The sequence below is a fragment of the Chelonia mydas genome, chromosome 4, assembly GCF_015237465.2.
Source record: "Chelonia mydas isolate rCheMyd1 chromosome 4, rCheMyd1.pri.v2, whole genome shotgun sequence".
Taxonomy (NCBI): Eukaryota; Metazoa; Chordata; order Testudines; family Cheloniidae; genus Chelonia; species Chelonia mydas.
The window spans coordinates 72,406,886-72,420,465 of NC_057852.1; the positions used below are offsets into that span (position 1 = coordinate 72,406,886).

Below are 13,580 nucleotides of genomic sequence, written 5' to 3' on the forward strand. Positions count from 1 at the left end.
CTGAGTGCAGGGACTGCTTGGCTGCTTGCCACAGAGGGGGCAAGGAGGGGCAATCTCCACACCCGTTTAGGCCTGACCGCTAGAGCTGGTCAACCACAAAGAGAAGGGCACACCTGCACAAGGGTGTCTCATGTTCTCATTGGGCAGCATGGCTCTGCATCCTTTCTTCCTTAGGGCACTGCTTTAATAGCACAGCCTAGCCCTGAAAGACCAGGATTCTTGCGAATTGAAATATTCTGCCAGCTCACACAAATGGAATGGACAGGCAGAGATAAGGAAAGCAAGGTGGGAGCCTGCATACAAGTGATCCAAATAAAGCCTATAGGTCCAGTTTAGCCCTGTCAGCACTGACAGAGTTTCTGTAAATTATTTTTACTTTAAATATATTGAAACAGGATGTATTCAGCTGCCAGTTTTGGGGAGTGATGATATGTGAGGTGAGAAGCCTCAAGAAGGTCAGAAGGACAGAACTGAGTCTTGCACTTTTGAATTTGGTCTGTCTGTTGCAGGTACTGAAAACAGAAATAGGTCAGACCAAATTACAGGAACCTTTTCTTGTTTGTCTCTTATTCTCTTTCTTGCCTTCTACTCTGTGGCTGTGCAAGTGTTCACATCCTGGATTAATATTAAATGTTGGCAGGGTCATGCCTGGCAGAGAGGGAGAAACCTGGATATGTTTACCAGGGATTATCTGAAATGTTATTTCAACAGCTAGAGTAAGTGTATTGTACAGCCATCAGAAACTTTCCAGCTGTCTAATCAGCCCAACACCACACAAAATCCCAATACATTAGAGCTTTGCAACCCTCAAATATTAGCACCCAGTGGATATTTTCTTCCTTACCTAAGATTCAAATTCAATGTGTTAGTCTTCAGTGTTCTCAACAAGCAGTGCAACTGGAATTTACACTGATGTAAACCAAATTGTAAGAGACCGAGCTTGCATTGTTTACAGTGCAGTCCTGATTTTACCAAACTCCAGCTAACCAAAACTCCCAGTTAATAATAAATATCCATTTTTGTTTTCTAAGCAACTTAACAAATATTAATACTCTCAAAACTTCCATAAGGCAGGGAAACAAATATTATCATCTCCTTTTTACAGGTGGGGACAGTGAGGTAGAGCATTTAAGTGACTTGTCCAACCAATGCCACATGGAATCTGTGTCAGATGTATACAGAAAGCACATCAGACTTTTCTTAGAGTCTCATGAAGATGGGAAGATAGGAAACTAGATCATTGGTTGTTGCCATTTGTCGCTGTGCTTTTATTCTCTGAGGTAAAAGACAAACACTTTTTGTCCTAAGAAATCACTCAGCTATCTATATCTCCCCAATAATAGCTTTGTTTTTCACTCCAGATTATTGCTCAAAGAATATCTACAGAAAACTAAATAATCTGAGCTAGGGTTGTGTTAATCCAAGTTCTAGAAAATGAGAATACTTTTAATCACTTGGTATTTACTACTTAATTTTATTTTTTCTCATTCCCATAGGACAAAACTTTGTTCCATCCAGTAAGCAACAGCTGCATAGATTGCAACCCAGCTGAGAAGAAGATTTTCATGAACAGATGTGATCCTTTATCTGAAACTCAGCAGTGGATTTTTGAACATATTAATATGACTGTTTTAGAAAAATTTAACAGCAAGGCCAGTTCCTAGGGAAAAATACAGATTGCAAACTACATTTTGGCCAGCATCTGGGTCGAAGGAGTCAGGAATTTAAATTTCCTAGATCCAGGAAGTCTTTTCTGAGGATTAAGCAAATGCCACGGCAAAGGCCAATGGGCTGTCATTGTGGATGTACAGTATCTGAAGAACTTGGCTGAGAGCCTCACCAGATGCTGCTGAGAACTTCAGTCTGACAATTCCCTTGCTGGCCAAGGGAAAACTTTATTTAAAAAAACTTTTCAAAACATTCTGAGTTAATAAACTGAAACAAAATTCTAGAGTTTCTCAGGTCAAATCCTGCTGTAGTGAGTAGTTATGAATGGATGCTATTAGTTGGGGTGGGTATATGGTGTGCATGACTGCTATGGGAACCTGCAAAAATCACAGGTTAAGAACTAACCCACACTGGTGGAATGTTAACAGTTTCCCAGCACTCCAGACAAACTATATGATCTGGTGCCATTCTCTTAATAAAGGTTAGGTTAAGCGAGATTAACCCTCAGATGATGATTTTAAACACTTCCCCATTACATTCCTTTCATTACCAAAATAGGAATGGTAGAAATATAAGGGTTTAGAATTGTGTTGTAACGAAGCATGAAATAGACTTCCAAGGTTTCAAAAGTCCCATTTCTCCTCAGCATTTGAAAAAAAAAAGTCCATCAAAGTAATTAAATCAGATTTCCATATATGATATAATCTACCTAACACTCATCAACTGTGATTCAAATCTAGCCTTCATCTAAATTAAAGGCCAAAAGATTAACAAGGCTACCAAATCTTTAAGTCATTCAATAGCAGGTATATGCACCAATAATAGCAGCACAATGCAAGGTTTGCAGAAAGGATTTTCCCTGGAAATCTATATTTACTTTTCCAGTCTTTTTATTAAAACTAAAATTGCTTTAAATCAAAGAAAAATATTCAGAGACATAAGAGGCATCAGGAGTGACAGGCTAATTGTTTATTGTAAGTCATAGAGACTTATAGCCAAATAAGCATTGGTACACTGGCATCAGTTAAAAAGCGTTGGCTCCCTGCACTGCAGCTTACAGGATCCTGCAGGAATTACAGGAGTTTTAGGGAGAGGGGGTGTTTTTGTTTTTTGCAAGGAGGTGGGAAATCCCGTAAAACTAGTTAACTCTTTTGCAAGAACGTGATGAAATCATTTTAAAAACCGTGACTGTGCCACAGTTTTCAGCTAAGGCATTGTAAATTTCTGGATGGGAGAGTTAGGAAATGAAAACAAGTATAAAAATCAAAAAAAGTTCAGTATTTTCACCTTTTAGTAGCATAAACAAAACTATCCAACTCACCACAGAATTTTCTTGCACTGATTATCGTTTTGGCATATAGTATCCATCAGCTCTTACATATTTTTGGCATGGTCAGGGGGAGAGTTAGTGGGTTAAAAATGTGTTTAGAGAGGCCTGTTCTTCTTCTTCAGTGGAAATCAATGAGTACCAATGTGGGCCATAGTAGAGAGTTTCTGGAATTTCCAAAATTAAGAGCACATTTAAATGGCCTGGTTTTACTTGAAACCTGAACCAACAGATGAAAGCACCGTGAATGCAGACATTAAAGCTCACAAAAGATGGCTGTAATAGCACTTGTCACTTTCAAAAATATGTATGTAATTAATCTGAAAACTTTGTCTTATGTTGCTAGAAATGTGGCCAGCTAACCAAAATGTTCGTATTTCAACTGTCCAGCCTGACAGTAGAAGGTGATTTTGTTTTGTTTATTGCTCTTTCAGCTGTATCTGTGAAGAGCAATAGTTGTACCTGGATGATGACTGTTATCCACACTTGTGTGCTGTTTGTGGCTATGGGTTCCAAACCTTAGGTCACAGGGACATTTTAGGAGGACTGTGTCAGATCTGGAGCCTTCAGGATGCATGTCCTGAAAAATCAATTGTATGAAATACAACAGTATGTTGGAGAATTGCAGCAAGGGAGTAAAGATCTATTTCAAATGTTCAAGGAGCAATCTGTCTGTAGAGTTAAACTATTCCCATTACGTCTTTAAATATGTTACTGTTCAGATTTAATTTGAAGACTCACTACGCTGCAGCATGGAAGACAAGACCCCAGATTTTAACCTTAGTCTCTTACACCTGAGCCCAGGAGTGGTTGATGATAATCTGAGTTTTCATCAGAAAGGGTTTGACTTTTCTTTTCTTTTTTTTTTTTAAATATAGTTAGACCCCAACGGGTCATTACAGACTGTCCGCCCTCTCAGCTGCAGGACTCGTAGCACAATTCATTTGCATCTTGAGCATGAGGAAAGAAGATTTGAAAATAGAAGAAAAAATTATGTCTAGAGTGTGAAGGTGAAAATGAAATTCCCAGGATATCTATTTGGACTTTCCCAAAACCCTCAAAGCCATGGTATCAATAGTGTCTGAGGTAGGAGGGGCAAAGGAGAACTGCTCTAAATGGTCCAGCATACCTGGCTAAACAATCCATTGCACGCTTATAGCATTTAGTGTATGAATGTATCCTAATCATCTGTTTAAAATATTTAAAGGGCACTAGACTGCTCTTTTGGCAAAGACATTCTATGCCTCTTCCAGATGCTCAATATTGTTCTGGCTCTAAACTAACCTCTGCCACAGGAAAACTTCCCATTATTTGCAATTAGACAATATTTGTGAAATCTGGCATTTTTTCTAAAATCCATCTTATCGATGAACAAACTTCCACATAATTGAAATTAAGATCTTTTAACAAAACATAATGGTGCTCCAGATAATGTTTTCAGTTTCTATAAGAAGAGGGTCAGTGCAATTTCACATAGAGAAATTATCAGGGAACCCATGGTGTGTGGTGTGACTTGAACAAGACAACTTAAATGGAAAAAAAAAAAAGTGCTTAAATCAATGACCAGATTTCAGGCACATGGTCCTAAGGGACAAAACTTCTACCACATATCCCCACCACATACAAGTGAAAGTTGAAAGCCAGATTCGTTTCCTCTTTCTATCCCCTTTGCATAACCAGAGCCAGTGCAAAGGGGCCAGAAGCTGGCTCCATCCTCCCTACTGAAGATTCCTTTGGTACTGGGGAATTCTAACAGATCTAGAGTTAACATAGCTGGCTCGTCTCCCACCACCTCTCTCGCACCACCACACCCTCTGTGGTGGAAGGGGGAGGAACATGTTGAAGCCAGGGAGGATTGGGAAGGAGGAGAGGATTGGGAAGGAGGAGTGGCTGGAGCATGCTAGACCCTAGGGACCTTTCTACCAGCTGGTCACAGCACAGAATCAGGCAGCCATACCCAGCTCCCCGCCACCATTACTGGCTACTGCTATGCTGAGCAAAACTCTGGTGCAGCAGGGAAAAAGGGTCTAAGAGTGTAGGAGACTTACAGCTAGTTCCACACTTAAGTTAAAATTCATTCAAAAAGTGTAGCTCAGACGTACTTCAGACAATCTCATTTGTGATAACAGGTCTTCAGAATGGGACATGGCTGCCAAAACAATCGTTCCTTCACCAAAAAGCTTAAGTTAGTCATAAATTGTCATCTGCAGCTGAGAGATTTTGGGGCATGAAGTTAAACTGAGAGTCAAATCCTGCCTTGAATATTTAGAAAAGCCTCCCATGGATCTCAATAGAGTTCCATAGTGATTTTATGTGTAGAAATTCTACAAGTCTTCCCACAGCCCTATCCCCTTCACCACCACCCCCCCCAAAATCGGCACAGCTCAAAGGGCAGAAAGAAAAATAAATTCTGTCTCCTTTATTGCATGCAAGAGAGCTGACTGAATTGTTCAGCGTCAGCATGCATCTCTCCAAAATGGCAGACTTGGGTCCTTTGAGAACTCCCACTAAACATGTAATTAATTTTTATCTAAAAATCACATCAAATGTTGTATTTCTCCATATCTTATAAAACAACTCTTTAAAAGCACCATTTAGAGTTAGTTCTATATATAATGAATTTCAATGGAGCTATGCCAGTTTACACCAACTGATAAACTGTCCCTATATTTTTACTGTTTCTAAAAACATAGGTTTTTTGGGAGGAGAGATTGTATTTACATGGTCATGAAAATAAAATCTTTAGTTTATAAGAGTTCGTCAGCTCCTGCTGTTCGTTCTTCACTTTAAGGTTATTAGATCTATTTGTGACATCAAATGTAATTGTTGCAAAAATTATAATGTAACAAAGGATAGGACCTTAACTAGAGAAAGAGGAATAAGCAACAGGTCCATCTAAAAACTCTTAAGAAAGCCAGGTCTTGTTTTCATGCAAATATCTGAAGTCATAAAATAACAAAAGTGGGGTGGGAGGCGAAATAAAGTCATGTCAGCACAGCTATTTCTAAATAGAATTATTTTCAAATGTTTCCAGGAGCATCAGCAGCTCTTTAATCTGTCAGAGTGATTGACATGTCAGAGAAGTAATCTTGCTGAAAAAGTCCTGACATTGTGACAAGATTTCACTTCTTAGTCGTGATCTGATTTCAGAAAGGCCAGGTTGTTTTGAGACAATGCTTTCAGCAATCCCATTCTGATACAATGAGTAAGGGTGTTTAATAGCATAACGTAATGCACATTTCTGTATCTGAATAAGGTCAGTTTATAGACAAAATGCTCCTTAAATATTGAAATAAATGTTTAGTGTTCAGAACTGTTCATCATGATAAAGATATCTTAGTTTAAAAGAAAATGGGCATGCATTTCTTAACCCAGTATGTGCTTACATTCCACTGACCTAAGTGAAATTCTGGGGCCATGGAAAACCAGTAGCAAAAAGGTTCAAACTAGCTCAGTGAAATGAATTTAGTGGTCTCAGTCCTTTTCACAAAGGACAGGTGTTCCCATCACAATTGATGCCGGTTTGCATTCTTGTTGGCAGTCTCAGCAGAAGCTGAAGACTGAATAAGATGGAGACTTCATTCCCCTTTCATCTTATCCAGTCAGATCAGGGCAGTATTAGGAGGTTTGCACAGCTGCTACCACCTATGCTATACCTCTGTCATCCAGCATTTTATATGAACATACAAAATCCACATTAAATCAGAAAATTAAAAAGAAAAAATATATTTTAATAGTCAGTCAAGGTGGCTATAAAAACCACTTCAAAGCCTTCAAACTGAAAAACTGACCTGAGGCAATTTTGTGATGGGTACTAGACATATACAACTCATGTACTGCTCACAAAGTAGAGGCTGGCTAGGACTGGACTAGGAAGCCTGACTTGACTAGCTGACCCACAAATCTGTGCTGTATCTGTTGGTTCAAAGAGCACAAGAACCCCAGAATTGTTTTTGTACATCATTTTTGAGAGTCTTCTTTGAAACAAAGAATGAGCTTCCATAAATGATCTCACAGTATAGGCCAATGAGGAGTTGCAATATGGAGTTGCAATAATATTTAAGGTAGTGGCAGTAGTGGCTGCTGGTGGAGATGCAGGTTTAACAGGAAAAATACCTGGCACCTCTGCACACAGCAGTCAAAGGTTCATCAGACTTCTTGTTCCCAAACAAAAGTCCTCACCTGGAAAAACTTTGAATGAGTAAGTAATATGGCTACCTTAGTGGTTCTACCCTATGCAGTATTTTCTAATTACAAGTTGTACTCTGGATCTGAATCAGAGTTTGGTACCTCTGTAGTTGATGGCATTATTTTTAACTAACTCTGTCCTCCTTGTAACTGTTGTAGAGGAGTATTTGTAATGTTATAGTATTACCTCTGTGAGTGTTCTGTGGGCACAATACCCAAGAAAATGAATTAAGCAGGAAAAAGCAACTTTGTCATTCAAAATGTTAAATTGAATACTAACTAACTTTTAGCTAGAGATAAATTGAAAAACATTTCAGGTGCTTCCCAAAGTTCAGTGTTGTTCAGAGGAAACTGTTGAAGGTGTATATTTTGGCACTACTTTCATACAGTAAGCTTGCCAGGCATCAATAATACCAGTACTATCACCCAGTAAAGAGGAACTTCCAAATATTATGTGGCAGCGCTCTGCACGCTGATTGGCTGACAGTGTGATTTTAATAGAGAAAGTATCTCCTTCCATGGATGGTACTTTAAGGAAGAGCTTTCTGCCATGATGGTTAGGTATGCCAGAGACCTTTGGTGACATCTATGTAGCTATCTTAGATATATATATTTATTATTTTACAGGGCCCATCAGTGTACTTGGCATCTCCCTGTGCAGATAAGAAAACAGTTCTTGCCCGAAAGAGCATACAATCTAATTTCAAACAGTGATGGAATGAAGACAATAGGATGGGGATAGTGAAGAAAGCACGAGCTAAGCACTAGGACTGTGGGGTGATTAGTGATGGTGTGTGCAGAGCACAGTGAAACAGGTTATTTTTTTCAATTATGTACATAAATAAATGTGTTTAATGATTTACTACTTGTAGGCATCCTGGTAGAAGTGGATCTTTGGGGGGATATGAATGAGGAGAGGTAAACAGTCTTGTGGACTGAGCCAAGGGTGTTCCATGTGTTGCGAGTGACATGGGAAAAGGGCACAGTGATGGTTGTCAGAGAAGCAGAGACAAGACCGGGTATTGAGGCTGGCATTATGGGTAGAATGGAGGAGATGTAAAGTGAGATGTGATGAGTCAATGTTAGATAAGTGATGCCAGTATCTAAGAGACATTTGCAATTGGAGGCAAAACTTGGTTCTCAGTAACCTCAGTCCTATCCCTGAACCTTTTTTTTTTTTTTTTTAAATTTGAGCCCATAACTCCCTGGCTTGAAAGAATCACAGACAGACAAATGTCCAATCTGTCTGCTTCTGAGCCCTGGGCATCCCCATCTGATTTGCGCAATAGGATATTGGATACAATTTGCTTAGAAATCCCAAATGAAACTAAAACTAAAATAAAACAATGGTCTGGGCTACAAGAGAGAGTAGAGATCTGCTAGGCCCATGATTTATTCAGTAAAACTGAGGTTGCTAGCCTAGGGAAGTGATTTACAGGAATAAACCTAAATTAGGAAGATCATGAGTCGCAAGCCTACATACAGGAATTTGCGAAGCTGGATGGTGAGAAGGTTATGTCTTGCCAATTTAGTTGGAAAAGGAGGGAGGAAGCAGATAGCTTGGAACAGGTAAGGACCATGGATCACATAAGCCTTGTATACTCCCTGAATGTGAAGGGAGTAAATTCATGGATTACGAGGTCAGAAAGAACCATTGTGATCATCTAGTTTGACATCCTGTATAACACTGGTCATAGAACTCTCCCCTGCCAAAAAAATTCCTAGAGCATGTTTTTTTTAGAAAAACATCCAAACAATTTAAAAATTGTCAGTGTTGGAGAATCCACCAAGGCCCTTGGTAAACTGTTCCAGTGGTTAATTATTCTCACTGTTAAAAATGTATAGCTTATTTCCAGTCTGAATTTGACTAACTTCAACTTCCAGCCACTGGATCATGTTGTATCTTTCTCTGCTAGATTGAAGAGTCCATTATTAAATAATTGTTCCTCATCTGGGCACTTATGGACTGTAATCAAGTCAACCCATAACCTTGTTTTTGTTAAACTAAATAGATTGAGCTCTTTGAGCCTATTAAAGTGAGGCATGTTTTCTAATCCTTTAATCATTCTTGTGGCTCTTCTCTGAACCCTCTCCAATTTATCAACATCCTTCTTGAATTGTGGGCACCAGAAATGGACAGCGTATTCCAGAAGCAGTTGAACCAGTGCCAAATACAGAGGTTAAATAACCTCTCTACTCCTACTTGAGATTCCCCGTTTATGCATCCCAGGATTGCACCATTTTGTCCACAGCGTTGCACTAGGAGCTCACCACAATCTCCATATCTTTTCAGAGTCACTGCTTCCCAGGATAGAGTCCCCCATCATGTAAGTATGGTCTATATTCTTTGTTCCTAGATGTATAGATTTACATTTAGCCCTATTAAAAGACCTAGTTTCCTTGTATCCAGTTTACCAAGTGATCCAGATCACTCTGTATAAGTGACCTGTCCTCTTCATTATCTACCACTCCCCCATTTTTTTGTCATCTGCAAATTTGATCAGTGATGATTTTATGTTTTCTTCCAGCTCCAGAATAAAAATGTTCACTAGTGTATGGCCAAGAACCAGTCTCTGTGGGACCCCACTATAAACACACCCATTTGATGATGATTCCATGTTTACAGTTACATATGTTGACACTGTCAGTTAGCCATTTAAAGTGTGACATGTTAATTTTATATCCGTCTAGGCTTTTAATAAAAATATCCCACAATACCAAGTCAAATGCCTTAGAGAAGCCTATTATATCAACTCCATTACCTTTATCAAACAAACTTGTAATATCATGAAAAAAAAACCAACATCAAGTTAGTTTGACAGGATCTATTTTTCCATAAACCCATGTTAATTGGCATTAATTATATTTATCAATCAAGTTCTGTATCTGCTACTCCAATATCTTGCCCAGCATCTACTATTAGTTTGCCCAGGCCTATAATTTCCCGGGTCATCCTGTTTACCCTTCTTAAAAATATTGTCATAACATTAGCTTTCTTCCTGTCTTCTGGAACGTCCCCAATTTTCCAAGACTTATTGAAAATCAACATTAATGGTCCAGCAAGCTCCTTAGCAAGATCTTTTAAAACTCTTGGAAGCAAGTTATCTAGAGTGGCTGATTTTAAAATGTCTAACTTTTAGTAGCTGCTATTTAACATCTTCCTGAGATACTAGTAGAAATGAAAGAGTTTTATCATAAAATATGACTACATCATCTATTTTTTCCTCAAACACAGAACAGAAATATTCATTACACACAATAATGCCTTTTCTGCATTATTGATAATTCTACTATTTCCATCTTGTAATGGACCAATACCAAATATCCTGAAAAATCTCCTCCTTATTGTCTTTAACTCTGCTGGTCATTAATCTCTCCTTGTGTCCCTTTGTTTCCCTTATCAATTTTCTACAATTCCTAGCTTCTGATTTATATTCAATAATATCGACTTCCCCTTTCTTCCATTTGTTATATATTATATATATATATATTATTTTTATAGATGCCTTCACTTCCCCTCTAACCAGATGAGTTTGTAACCAATATGGCCTTCTTCCTCCATTGTGGCTTTTGGGGCATCAAGTAACGAGTTCTTAGACAATTCCCAATTATCACTCACATTTTTCTGATTAAATTCTTCCCAGCTGATGTGGCTCATAATTATTTTCAACTTTGTGAAATTGTTCCTTTTAAAGCACCAAGTATCTGTCTTTCTCACTGGCTGAGAATTTATTCATTATAAATGTGATCAAGTCATGATCACTTGTACCTAAGTTACCATTAATTTTTAGGTCTATGATCAGTTCCTCTTTATCTGTCAAAATGAAGTCTTGTATAGAATTTCCCTGTGTTGGGTGAAACACTTTTTTGAACTTGAAGATTGTCATGTATAATATTTAGAAATTCCAAGGATATTTTACTACTGGCAGCATGAGACCTCCAGCATTTGACACTCAAATTGAAGTCCACCATGATCTCACAGCTTTTCTCCCCTACACATTATAGATAGGCTAACCTTTGAAATATAGGGAGAAGGACCTCCCTTTATTCCAAAGGTCAACCACTGGAAACTTTGGGTGCTTATTCATGTCAAACCTTTTATAACTAGTCCATCACTAATCTGCAGGAAGAGATGGGTAACCAGTATTTTCCAACAGGTTCATTTTTAGAATGACGAGAACAATTGCAGAGTCCAAAATACACTAATGACAAAATGTAAAACTAAAGTGGTGATTTGTTGGGTGACCAAGCCAGCACTGAGTTTTAACTTTGTGGGTATGTGTTGCAAATCAAATAGGCTGAAGCAGAACACTGGGATCAATGCTCTCGTCTCAACTTAACATAAAAGGTTTATCTCTGAAAGCAGTTTGCATCGCAGGCTTTTCTAGATGGAGAAAAAACAGTACCCAGGTGTTCCAGGAGCCGCCAATCCAGATCACTACCAAGTAGCTCTGCCACTTGCTGTCCAGAGGCACGATTATGCAAGTTTCTCTCTAGGCATTCTCTTTAGCCCTTTAAAAGTCAGCTGATGCCTTCATCCCCAGTCTTTCTTCTCCAGCATCAAAACTTCCAGCATTTGCACTGTAGATATTCTCCCCCCCCCCCCCCCCCGCCAACTATTCTCTTTTTTTTCCCTCTTCCCTGCTTTGCCTTCTTTGTCTCTCAGCCTTCACCCACTTGCTACACTAGCCAGTGACCCACCACAGCAGTTGAGCTCAGGGCTCCCATCCTTCCAACTCAATCTTTCTGCAGAGTCTGTCTCTGACAGAGTAAAAGTTCCCAGCCTAGCAGGACAGGTGGCATTATATCTTCACTGAGGGAGGGGGAAGATTCCATAGGCCCAGCACCATCTAGCAGCAGGTATCCCATTGGCTCTTGCCTCCATAAAATACAGTTCTACTCTGAAAAGGGACTGTGTGTTTAAAAAAAAAAAAAAAAAGCATCTTAACAGGTCTGCTTCTTATGTGTATTCAGAGTATCTGCTTAATTTGGTGACAAAATTAACCCTGTAGAGTCAGAGTTATGCGAGACTGAGTTGAATGTTTTTCCATCTTGTGTATTCTAAACAGAATTGTACTAAATTCCAGTAAGACACACCTGTGAAAATATATTGAAGTGTTATATAACTGTAGCGGAAGTGACTATGTATAATGCAGGGAAGAGTGTGTTATAAGTACTGCTGTGTGCTGATCTTCAGATCATAGGAATCTGTCACAATGCCACTTACAGGTCCTTAGCTCAAGATGTAGCTGCTCATGATTTTAGCTCTGGATGTCCCAAGTTGTCTGCCAAGATGGTGGCTGTCACAGATGACAGAAAAGAAAGAACTCAGCTAGACTCCCAGAACTCAAGCTGAATTTGAAGAGCTAGCAGCTAAATCACTGAAATACAGCCAACAAGGAACTTCACAATACAATTTCTACAACGTCTGTTATGTCTAACTGCCATACATGAACATTGTCCACTAAAAAATCTCATAGGATGGCCAAGAAAGAAAGATTCCCCACAGGAGGTTAACAGATCACAGACTAACTTCAAGGGCTGGCCTCCAAGATCTTGGTTTCTTGCCTTCTTACCGAGTAATCCTCCAAGTCCAACCCTCCACAAGGGTCCCGTTCTCTATCTGTATCCTGCCAATATAGTCTTTACAACTAAGAGGTTGGCAGAGTTTAATTGGGATTCTTTTGGCTATTCCCCCATTATTATAGAGATATCTTCACATCCAATAAAGCTTTGACCATATGAACCTATTGATCAGCGTGGGGAGTCGTCTTCCAGTGGTTCGAGTCCATAGGTCTCTATCCTCTCAAAACTTCTATAAATTCCTTTCATTATTTCCTTTAGGATGGGTTCATCATTGGACTGACACATTTCCATGTGGATACAAACATCAGCCCTCGAAGCTCTATTCTTAACCAGATATCTGGATAATTTGGCAATCCCATTCCTTAATTACTCAAAGTAGTCTAGCACCTTGTCAAGGTTCCTTCCCCACTCTGAACTCTAGGGTACAGATGTGGGGACCTGCATGAAAGACCCCCTAAGCTTATTCTTACCAATTTAGGTTAAAAACTTCCTCAAGGTACAAACTTTGCCTTGTCCTTGAACCTTATGCTGCCTCCACCAAGCGTGTTAAACAAAGAACAGGGAAAGAGCACACTTGGAGACATCTTCCCCCCCAAAAATATCCCCCAAGCCCTACACCCCCTTTCCTGGGGAAGGCTTGATAAAAATCGTCACCAATTTGCATAGGTGAATACCCAAACCCTTGGATCTTAAGAACAATGAAAAAACAATCAGGTTCTTAAACGAAGAATTTTAATTAAAGAAAAAGTAAAAGAATCACCTTTCTAAAATCAGGATGGTAAATACCTTACAGGGTAATCAGATTCAAAAC

At 39.1% G+C, this 13,580-nt stretch overlaps 1 protein-coding gene and 1 long non-coding RNA gene across 5 annotated transcripts in view; one reads left to right on the forward strand and one right to left on the reverse strand.

Annotated features, from left to right (window-relative positions):
- Positions 1-9,020, forward strand: part of GALNTL6 (polypeptide N-acetylgalactosaminyltransferase like 6) — a 901,649-nt gene extending 892,629 nt beyond the window's left edge. For all 4 annotated transcript variants that reach the window (XM_043545990.1, XM_043545991.1, XM_043545989.1 and 1 more), the window contains one exon: positions 1,497-9,020. In XM_043545990.1, coding sequence (XP_043401925.1) covers positions 1,497-1,664 — 168 coding nt within the window. In that variant the 3' untranslated portion in view covers positions 1,665-9,020. The remainder of the gene's footprint in view (positions 1-1,496) is intronic.
- LOC122465705 overlaps positions 1-13,580 on the reverse strand; it is a 167,727-nt gene that overhangs the window by 97,201 nt on the left and 56,946 nt on the right. The window lies entirely within an intron of this gene.